The sequence below is a fragment of the Ammodytes marinus genome (assembly GCF_949987685.1).
Source record: "Ammodytes marinus genome assembly, chromosome: 8".
NCBI classification, from domain to species: Eukaryota; Metazoa; Chordata; class Actinopteri; order Uranoscopiformes; family Ammodytidae; genus Ammodytes; species Ammodytes marinus.
In genome coordinates, this window is record NC_137212.1 from 27,205,542 (window position 1) to 27,216,712 (window position 11,171).

The 11,171-nt window shown below is 44.2% G+C and overlaps 1 protein-coding gene across 2 annotated transcripts; it reads left to right on the forward strand.

Moving 5' to 3' along the window:
- Window positions 1-1,016: 1,016 nt before the first annotated feature.
- amotl2a (angiomotin like 2a) lies at window positions 1,017-10,027 on the forward strand. 2 transcript variants are annotated; one of them, XM_080032312.1, is made up of 10 exons: window positions 1,017-1,199; window positions 2,191-3,005; window positions 3,165-3,318; window positions 3,920-4,064; window positions 4,166-4,258; window positions 6,069-6,549; window positions 6,662-6,763; window positions 6,853-7,016; window positions 7,344-7,505; window positions 7,937-10,027. In XM_080032312.1, the coding sequence occupies exons 2-10, from the start codon at window positions 2,263-2,265 to the stop codon at window positions 8,026-8,028; spliced, it is 2,136 nt and encodes a 711-aa protein (XP_079888438.1). In that variant the 5' UTR covers window positions 1,017-1,199; window positions 2,191-2,262; the 3' UTR covers window positions 8,029-10,027. The 2 variants fall into 2 exon arrangements, with proteins under 2 accessions (XP_079888438.1, XP_079888439.1); XM_080032313.1 differs by having other exon boundaries at window positions 7,940-10,027.
- Window positions 10,028-11,171: the final 1,144 nt, after the last annotated feature.

Consider the following 11,171-nt stretch of genomic DNA (forward strand, 5'->3'; position numbering starts at 1 on the left):
TAATCAACCTACGGAACATTGATTGTGAACAATTTTGCAAATCTAGTAAACATTTGGGACGGTCATCACAGAAAAACGACAAATTCTTTGTTTACAGCTTCTTCATTGTGAGAATTTCCTTCTTTTCTCTGTTTGCTAAATAACTTTGGGTTTAGGACTACTGGTTGGAGTTTGAATGTGGGGCTTTTGGAAATGGGAGAGGAGCATTTTTCGTAATTTTCCTGGCCTTTAATAGAAAACTACTTGACACAATGAAGACAGCTTGTGTGTGTGTGTGTGTGTGTGTGTGTGTGTGTGTGTGTGTGTGTGTGTGTGTGTGTGTGTGTGTGTGTGTGTGTGTGTGTGTGTGTGTGTGTGTGTGTGTGTGTGTGTGTGTGTGTGTGTGTGTGTGTGTGTGTTTGTGTTTGTGTTTGTGTGTGTGTGTGTGTGTGTGTGTGTGTGTGCCTGCCTTTGTGTGTGTGCACGCCTGCCTGTGTGAGTGTTTGATCTACTCTTTTTTTGAAATTCTAAGAAAACTCTGGCCCAAATGTGGATTTCTTTCCTCTCTCACATCAGTTTTTGAACACAAACATCCTAAATATTATATTTATTAAAATAACATTCCAAGAGCATTTGAATAAAATCTTCATAAAGATGCGGTTTATCATTTTTTACCGCATTTTCTGATCTTTTTTCTTCTTCTTAATCTCCTGCAGACTCACAATAACATTCCTATGTTGCCCATTTAAAACTGTGAGGGCTTTAAATCTCTCTTTTTGAATTTGGGAGCAGTGGCTGGGGATTTAAGATTCCTTAAACTGCAAAATAACAACAAGCTCTTTTACATGACACAAGCGGCCAGCTGAGATATAGTGCTGCTGCTTCTCTGAATCCAATGTTTTGCCCCTCCTCCTCCCCCTGTCTCCTCCTCTCTCTCTCTCCCTCCTCCCCTGTGCTCTGCTTTTGATCCCACAGGGACTTGCAGCCTTTACATTCCACTCATTCCAGCCGCAGCGAACAATCGGCCCTCAGTTATTTATTGGTGCAGGTCGCAGCTCCGCTCCGCTCAGTCTACTGCTGCCCGTCGGTGCGCACACACGTTACATGGAGGAAGTTAGAGGCTCCAGAAAAAGGATTTGTGGACATTGTTGATTTGAGCGCAGGAAAGGAAAGCTATACGGCACCGCTAACGGTTTCGTTTGTGATGATCATATATTTGGGTAAGTTTTTAATTTTTCTTTTCACAAGTATGTAGCCTATCTCTCGGCCGGCATGTGTTTGGATGCATTTAATAACTTGAAGCCGCATTATCACGGATTTCGTTTTTTTTTATGTTACCGTGGCCTATTAACGGGTGATATAGGCATATATATTTTTTTTTCATGATAACATTCAAGTTTTGTTCAAAGCCTGTTAGACATTTTTTATTTATAGTAGGCCCTTTGTGATCTAGTGTCCAGCATCACCTTTACTGGACTGGATCCCAATTTCTACACATATCAACATATAATGTATCACACAAAGTTGGGTTATTAATGGTCGATTTAAAGAATCTCTTCTGGATCTTATATGAATTCACATGGCGTTATTTACATCAGCCTAATCATATAACACGTTTCACGATGTTGTATAGGTAGATATTTGGGGCTATACGTTGTAGTTCATGCATTTGTTTGTGGACAGTCTGTGATGTGCTCAACTGCTGTTGAGTGTTACATTTCCGTCCGACTGGTGAAAGTTATACGTTTAGAGTGAGTGGGCTATAAAACTGGATCTGTACTGACATCATTGGCGGCAGGGATATTTCCAGCCGCAGCTCATGATGCGCTCACAGCAGCAAAGGTCCTTGTGCAATGGAAGAGTTTGTATGTTGATTGAAAGGAATGTCCAATGTTGGCTCACTGCTGAAATACTACCATGATTGACATGATTAAGAGCCATAACAACAGTAGGGTTAAGGGATCCTGAAAACACAGTGAGATGGTTAGATATAGATAGATAGATAGATAGATAGATAGATAGATAGATAGATAGATAGATAGATAGATAGATAGATAGATAGATAGATCGATAGATACTTAATTAATCCCAAAGAAAATTCTGATAAATCACATTATGTCCTTGAGTGTTTCGTGAAAGGTGCCCATGAATATATTGTATTATTACATGTTGTTCAGTGCCAGCTCTGACCAAGCGCATTCTTTCCTTCAGATCTGTGATTTGTGAAGAACCCAGACCTCTGCTTCTTGGCTGTTTGATTTGACTCATTTCCCACTGACTGAGATGAGAACCGCTGAGGACTCATCTGGAACGGTCCTGCACCGTCTCATCCAAGAGCAGCTTCGCTTCGGGAACCTGAGTGACACTCGCACGCTGCTCGCCATCCAGCAGCAGGCTCTGCGTGGAGGCAGTAACAGTAGTGGCGGCGGGGGCACGGGCAGCCCTCGCTCCTCTCTGGAGAGCCTCAGTCAAGAGGAGGCCCAGCACTGTGTTCACATGTCCAAACGACAGGAGCCCCAGGGCCAGGAGCACCAAGGGGACTGCCTGCACTCTGAGAGCCAGGTGTGCCATCTCTACCAGCTCCATGGAGAGGAGCTGCCCACCTACGAGCAGGCCAAGGTCCACTCCCAGTACCTGATCTCTCAACAGACAGAGCAGGAAGGCTTAGTCATGGACATCATGGGGGGGCATCATAGTGAGGGACAGTGGGATTTAAAGAGGGAGCACGCTCGCTCCCTCAGCGAGAGGTTCCTGCAGCTTTCTCTGGAGAGGAGCGGACCGGGCTATGAGCTGGCCATGAGCTCTTCACACAGCCACCCACAGCTGTATCATAGTGACAGTGATGTAGCACACGCTGTGGTGCAAGGGGACAGTCAGGGAGGAGGCCAGCAGTGTGTGGAGCAGCGCGGGCCACCCCCGGACTATCCCCTGTTTGCCAGACTTCCAGGATATATGCTCAGCCACTCACAGGAGCACGCGCAGTACTACAGTGACCCCCCTCCCCCTCTCTACTCACAGCATCACAGGTAAGAACAACAGGACACTTTGAACCTCAGATTTAGTCTGGGTATCAGATGAAATGTCAAACGAACAGCTTCAGAGGATGCTTTCATAAAGTTTTTGATATACCTTGTGGGTGTTTTTCCGCTGTGTAGTAATGAATTACTCATGTCTATCTCTGGCAGGTATGTGTCTGCTCAGTCCCAGGTGGCTCACAGTAGCATGGCCGCAGCCTACAGCAATAATAACTCAGCTCAGACCGACGTGTTGATGAGGGAGAACGAGCGGCTCAGGAAGGAGCTGGAGGTCTACGTGGAGAAGGCCGCCAGGCTGCAGAAGGTGAGAGAGAGACAATGGAGCTGTTGGCTCATAGAGCAGGGTGTTGGAAATCATACAACAATAGTTTCTTGCCAGCACATGTCAGGGTGACAAGCTTTCTGGCAGTACGGGAATATGCGCAGGAGAAAGATCCCAGTAACTCCCTCCTCATTTCACGCGTCAGTGACATAGACAAATCTAATCATTTTTATTTTACGGTTTGTGACCTTCCAAGAATGTGCTCTACCAGCTACCAGGTGTCGAGGGTATTTTCTCCCTTAATCCGGCCTCTGGAATGCAGACAACAACACATCCTAACACCACTTTGTCTTTCCGACATGCTGGCATATTGCCATGAAAGGAGTAAAATGTCTTGACACCTGGGACTACAAGGGCTCACTCAGGAATGCCCATTCCTGCGTTTCTCTTGCGCATACTGTTAAAAAGCCATACGCCTGCGGGCAGTATAAAAAGAAGAAAGGGCAGCATTTGATAGCTATGACTAATTGTCCTCATTGATATGAACAACTGATACATTAACCACAATCCAGACTATGAGTGAATGACAATGAATTAGGGAAGCCTCTCACAGAGACTGATCTTCTCACATTTTTCTTCCCAGTTGGAGTTGGAGATTCAAAGGATATCTGAAGCTTATGAGACCCTGATGAAAGGTTCAGCCAAGCGCGAGACGCTGGAGAAAACCATGAGGAATAAACTCCAGGCCGAGATCAAGAGGATGCACGACTTTAACAGAGACCTGAGAGGTACATGCACGGATATCCTTTGTATCAAAACTGTCCTGGTTATGCTTAACTGTAAGGCAGTGTGTGTAACCGTCATGTTTTCTCTGTTATCCTCTGTACAGAACAACTGGAGACAGCCACCAGACAGCGATCGGCGAAGGAGGCCGAGTGTTCAGACCAGAGACAGCATGTCTTCATTAAACTGCTGGAGCAAAGTAAGTTTCTGTGTGCGTCTGTCTTTTACTAGCGAAAGTGTCTCCTCATGTCCTGGTTCATAACAGAAAAAGAGTAGGAAGACTTCCTGATTGGTGGACTCACACTGCCCTGTGAAGCACTTAACAATGGCAGGAACATAGTTGAGCAGGGATTGGTTTCCTCCTGTTAGCGTGCTGGTGTGTGCTATAAAAGCTGTGGCCCTGCATGTCAGCAGGACTCAAATGGCTCTATCTCTACTCTAATGTTAAAGAGTTAGTCTTGGCACTTTGACGCCAGACGTCTTTCATAGCTGTAGTAAATGTGGCCCGGATTCCATGAATATTTTTTTAGGTATTTCAGGCCGTTCCAGCATTAAGAATGCCTCCCTCCCCCTCCCCCCTCTTGCTCAGTTTTGCATCACTGCTGACTTCCCTCTTCATGGGGAACTAATAAGTCTGGGACTACACAGTGTCCAACTCAACATGACCTCTTGCTAGTGCACTCTCCTTGTAGGGGCATTTCTTTACCTTATGATTTAATCGTGATAGGCCAGTTGTGAATATTTGCTATTTTTCTGTTCTTTGCAGTAATGTGCAAGTGGAGTAATTTCAAAAAATCTTCTGAATCAGCTGGTTACATAATCTGCCACACTCTTCTGTTACACATTACCCTGCTGGAATGACAACTGCACTTCTCTGGCTGTCTCAAGCCGTTATTGTCTTGAGCCATGCCATCAGAAAGTATTGTCCATGTGCATTTCCTCCAAACTGTTATCTTGGAGCATCAGGTGAAAGAAAACACGTTTACATTACAATAGGGGGATGTGTAGTTTTTTTTTCTGTTACAAGGACCACTTGAATTATATTCTGAGCTGCTTGTTTACTTCACGGCCTTAGAAGCATTCCAGAGCTTTTCCCAGTACAAAGCTATGCCTGTGTGCGTAAGTGGATAAGAGGAAGTCTGCATTCCCTCCACAGGCATGCACTCGTGTTGTGTAATCAACCCCCTTTTTTAAAGTGGCACAACAGATGAACTGGCTTCCCTTTCCCCAAAGTTTCCATTAAAACACGGGCTAGCTTTTAATAAGTAATTGAGAAATATTCCGTTTTAATGTGGATTTCAAGTTAACAATATGGCAAACTAGTCGTAACTCTGTGGTTCATTTTCATTTTAGTAGACGTGGTGTCGACTGGTCTGTCGTTGAACTACATGCCTTGATGGCAGTGTGTAAATGTCCCTTGCTGGGTCACATTCCATTCAGGCTTATGTAGACGCTTGACTGACCCCATCAATAGCCACTCAATGGCCCTGATATACAGTTTACCCTTCTTTAGCGGTCATTTGACCTCTGCTACGAGGCTGCTTGTGTCCCAGGACAAAGAGACATTACACCCTCCCAGCCCTGGATACCAGCAGGGTCTTAAAAGCATTAAAAAGCATTGAATTCATTCTCATTTTGTTCTCAAAATAAGGCATTTAAAGTAATTAACTGAACGTCAGATTTTTTTTCCATATAAGACCATGGAGAGGGGTCGTTCTGTGACAAATAGCCACTTTTTTGATTTTGTTATTAGGAGTATTTACACATTTTACAAAGCTATTGTTATATGAATGTGAGTTTATAATGTGTTTCCATTATATCCTTCCTACTTTGTATGTTGGCATAAAATGTCATTTTAAGTGGCATTACATTTAACTTGGGGATTCCGTTGGAGGGGGGGGGGGGGTTGGATACCCTGTCAGCCTTAAGTCTTCCAGGATAACTCAAGTCACTGTTATCTCTTAACCACCATTCACCTCTGTTTCCCCCCCTCTCTATGTGTATCTCAGATGAGGAGCAGCAGCGTGAGCGTGAGCAGCTGGAGCGTCAGATCCAGCAGCTGCGTGTGTCTGGGGAGGAGGGCCAGCGCAGGCGGGAGCTCCTGGAGCAGGCCGTGACCTCCACCCAGGGCCGCAACCGCCATCTGGAGGAGGAGCTGCACAGGAAGAGAGCCTATGTGGAGAAGGTGGAGCGGCTGCAGGGCGCGCTGGGCCAGCTGCAGGCCGCCTGTGAGAAGAGGGAGACGCTGGAGCTGCGGCTGCGCACGCGGCTGGAGCAGGAGCTGAAGAGCCTGCGGGCACAGCAGTCCACCAGGCACACCTCTGACCCCACGGCCCCAGACCTCAGCTGCTCCATGCTGCAGCTGAGGGAGAGAGAGGAGCGCATCCTGGCCCTGGAGGCAGACATCACCAGGTGGGAGCAGAAGTACCTGGAGGAGAGCACCATGAGGCAGTTTGCAATGGACGCCGCGGCCACCGCTGCAGCACAGAGGTACGAGGACAAAACACAGAGAAATGTAGCAAAATACAAAAGCGTCCGATGATTGCAGATGTATTGAATGTATCAGCCTTTCTTTAACAGTCCTCTATTTTTTTCTTTGCAGAGATACAACCATCATCAATCACTCACCGCGACATTCACCAAACAGCAGTTTCAATGAAGACCTGCCTTTGCCCAGTTACAGAGATCAGGAGATGGAGAACAGGTACATATATTTAAAAACATTTCAAACGTCCTTGTTAAGATTCATGTGTGTGCTTGTTTGTGATCTAATGGTGGATTCACTGTGTTTAGGATCCGCGCACTTCACGCTCAGCTCCTGGAGAAGGATGCTATGGTCAAAGTGCTCCAGCAGCGCTCCAGATGGGAGCAGGGCAAGCTGGAGAGACAGGGCCTTCGTCTGGCCCGGTCCGTCCCCTCTATCCACACCGCCGCCACTAGCAGCATAGAACGCAAAGGTGGGTACCAGATGATTGCACCAACACTTTATGCTACAACACCAAGGCCTTCTGAATCTGTAATGTGCAATCAAGCGACAACTGGCAGACTGGTCGGTGTCGCCAGACAGAATGTACGCTTCCTAAAAAAAAATAAGCAGCAGGAGACAACCTTTTGGTGTCCCTCAAATAGACAAATTCTTTTAAAAGTGGAATGCATATCATCTCTCACTCCAGAATAGCCCCATCCAGAATAGTCATGGGAAGAAGTCGCCGGGGCAGATGTTCTAGAGTGTGTAAATGCGGATGTAAGCGGGTAATTAAGCAGCCTCCTCTCTTTGTCTGTAGGAAAGAGCCTCTCAGATGACCAGACAGGTGCTACTGCTGCTGCGCTGCCACCCCTACCCCGCACGCTGCCCAGGGGCCCCAGCCGAGACTCCAGCACCCAGTGTGATGAGGGGGAGCCTGAGCTCACTGCAGAGGAGAGCAGGAATTCAGCAGCTACCATTGGTGGGTTTATTGTTTTGTTAAGGATTAAGCCACTTAACCCTTTGTTCATTTTAACAGTGTAACCAGACCCCTGGATCAGGACAGACGATAAGGACGTTGTACTGTTGATAGTAATAAGTTCAAACTTACATGCTATAATGAAACCATGTCGTGATAGCTCTACAAATAGAGGCATTGCAGTTGTATTTGCTTTAGATAAGACATAGATAAGAGATAATCCTTTATGAGTCCCACAGTGGGGACATAATCAGTGTTACAGCAGCAAAAGAGGGTGGTGCAAATAACAAAAGCATCTGTAAAGATGCAAAATATAGTTGTAGCAAATGTAAACAGAAGAAAAAGCAGACAGTAAAATGTTAACAGTAAAAAATGCATGTTGGCCGTTAAAAAAAGGGCAAATTTTTCTAATTTGATTCATTTTATCTCCACAGTAGACAACTCGATGGAGCCAAAGGCGCCACTCAAGACATTCAAGAGCAACGACAACAGCTCAGATGCAGAGCTGGTTGAAATCCTCATTTGAGAGCTGGCTGCAGCTAATATGACTGAACGGTGACAGCCAAACGATGACAGAGACTTTTGGGCCGAGGCGTTTTAAGGCCTTCCTCGAACGTCTCATCACAAGTTATGAAAGGTGGACCGTGTGATGTGAATTTGAATCAGAGTGTGCCACAGTTTGGAGAGGAGAGCTGAGCTTTCCTTCTACCGCACATCAAGTGACATTTGCCTGGCGAGAAAAAATCCTTCAAGGTACCCGGAAAGTGTTGTGCCTTACGATAGGAATTGGGCTGCTGATTGTGTGTATACATATGTTGTGCATGTTACTATTATTATTTTTTAGTAATGTATTGTATTTATATTCGTAAATGCTGCTCATATTGTGATGTTATTTTATTATGTTTGAGAGGTGAGAAAAACGAGGCTCCGCTACCATTTAAATTATACACAGATACTGCGTGCGCAACACATCTATGTTCTGTTTGAATTTCCAGTAGCAAGCCTCTATTACCATGCCTTCTGAACGTACTTGGAATATTTATAAAAAAGGACTCATTATAAGCTTCCTCTATCTATGTTTGAGGCTTATTCTGTTTAACAGAGCTATACTCGAAACCTAAATGAACAGTTGCCCCCCTCTCTTCTTTAAAATATCTTCGAGACCTTGCTCCCAGCTTAGCAGAGGATTTGGAAACTTCCTTTTGAATGCACGGCCAGCAGAACATCTGCTAATTTCTCTCTTAAAAAAGCCAGAGAGGATTGACAGTGTTCCATAGGCGGGGGACTAATTTGTCCAGATCCTGGGTTAATGTTTGCAGCCTCACATGGCGACTGCCCAGCTACCCCTCCGATGACACGCTGCAGCTAATCTTCTCACATTCTCCTGGCTGAAGGGAATGCTCCCGTTAAAGAAAAAGGCTATCTAAAGTCTAACCCCCCCACCCTCGCCCTTGTTAAAATGTCACGCATTCTCAACATGATTCCTTTTTCTGGGGGCCCCGGTTATTTCTTCTTCGAAGACCATGGTAGCTGGTTCCACCATGGGCCTAGAAATGGTCAACTATAATTGGCCTGCATTTGCTACTCTATTTGTTGTCCCCCCCCCTCCATCATCGTTTTCTTTTCAGCTGTGTTTTTCTCCCATCGCTCAAGTATCTCACATTTCTGACTTGGAGTATATTCTTAACATGGCATCTTCTATTTATTTATTCCCTGCACAGTGTAAGATCACTGAACATCACTGAATGTAGTAGACTCCTGTTTTTTTTTGCCCCAGGACTATGTTATTGTATTTAACTGGAATGTGCCACAATTCAGAAATGTTTTACTCTTCTAGAGGGGAATTCTGCAACAACAACAACAACAACATTGGATTTGTGAAAAAGCTAATGCATTATCCTCTAGTTTTGAGTTTTCAGGTTCCATTTTGAAACTTTATCAACAGGAGTACTGGTTTAAGGACCATAAATAGCATGGGAAATCTCACATTTGACTAGTGTAGGCCAACCCCCTTCATGCTTTTTCATTGTATTGCCCATCACAGTGCATTTGCTGGTCAATGCAGTGTGTCAGTTCAAGGCAATGCCCTTCAATTTGTTTGGAATGTGTTTACATGAGTGGCTATTTGAAGTGAAAAAAGTTAATATATTTTGTAGTTTTCTTTTTCATTGATATACTGTATTTGTTATGTTTTCTGGTGCCAAAGATGTACTCTATTTTAATTTATAACCGATGACAAAATACAAAAGGTTCCGTTAAGGCTCCTTGCTTCAGCTGGTTGACCCATTGTGACATGGCTGTGAACTTTTGTAAAGGAAACATTTGTATGTATGCCTTAACATTTCACCATAATAGATTAAAATTCTTAATATATGTCTGATAAAAGGCTTTCTGTTTTGATTTAATGCTCTGGTGTAGGCTAATAAAATAAAAGCACTGGATTGATCACAAACCATAGGCCAACTAAAGGTCAAAGGTGCCAGTGAATGTAGCCTACATGTAGATAGATGTTGTACATACTGTATGCCTACCTACATGCAATACCTTCACTGTTTGTGCTTTACCGCTATTCAGAGGGAGACATGATGTGATGTGCTAAAAGTAATAAAAAAAGTAAAAAAATAAATAAAATCATATTCAATTTCTAACTTTTAAAATCGGCTAAACAGGCCTTTATCTAGCCTATTAACTTCCAGAACCATGCTAAATGTTTGCTATTTTAGCCTTGGCCTACCACTATGATTTAAGGGCACTAGGGTAGGCTACTGAATTATCAATCACAATATTATGAAGCTTATAGCTTGATAAACTTTATAATATTGCCCTCTCCACTCGACCTACACCATATGCAATCCAATGTAACATGGGGTGAGCTAAATCTTAGCGAAACAACACAGTCGTTCAAACGAAACACGTATTCCTCTTATAATAGTTTCGTTGTAGGCCTTTATTCCCGTCGCGTTATCACGTGATCTTGTTCGCGGGGCTTAGCGATTTCTTTCCATAGTGAACCATGGACCAAATTACAATTATTGCTGCTCTATATTTGTTGTGGGTGGACGAGGAGCGTCGGAAAAACCAACGTCGTCGTGTCCGGGTCCACAACAGAGAAGAGAAGAGCCAGGAAGTCAGTGAATATTATACATATTATTATATTGTTAGTTACAGAACTAACAGAAGTTAGCTTACATTAGCTGCTATCAGCTACTGGTCATATCCACACTGTATATGTAGCCTATGTAAAACAGGTCTCACCACGAGGTAGGCTAGCTTAGACCGTACCACGAAACCCCCTGGGTAATTAGCTTATCTCTAATAAAGGGCAAATATAAATATGTTTTCTGATTATATGACATAGCCTACTGTAGACCCACTGTAGGCTTGACAGGTGGTTTTGAAAGAAATGTACTGTATTTCTGTCCTTCATGTTTGATGGATTCCAATGGTAGTTTTTGAAGTGGACAAAAAGGTTTCCTCAGGCAGTGTTTAAACCACTCCTAAAGAGCAATGTGTGTCTCACTGCCTCTCATGTGTGCTCAGTAGACCTATGAGTTTTTTCCATTGTGAGTTGAGCATGTAATATCTTATTTTTTATGCTCATCATTGGACAGTATATACAGCTACTTCAGTAGAGAGGCATTGTCCTTGTGGTTCACTGTCACTGAGTTA

Excerpts from the sequence above, each read along its gene's own strand:
- amotl2a (XM_080032312.1), top strand. The coding sequence starts at position 2,263 with ATGAGAACCGCTGAGGACTCATCTGGAACGGTCCTGCACCGTCTCATC. Across the intron at positions 3,006-3,164 it reads CTCTACTCACAGCATCACAG|GTATGTGTCTGCTCAGTCCC; the intron begins GTAAGAACAACA and ends TATCTCTGGCAG. Across the intron at positions 6,764-6,852 it reads GATCAGGAGATGGAGAACAG|GATCCGCGCACTTCACGCTC; the intron begins GTACATATATTT and ends CACTGTGTTTAG.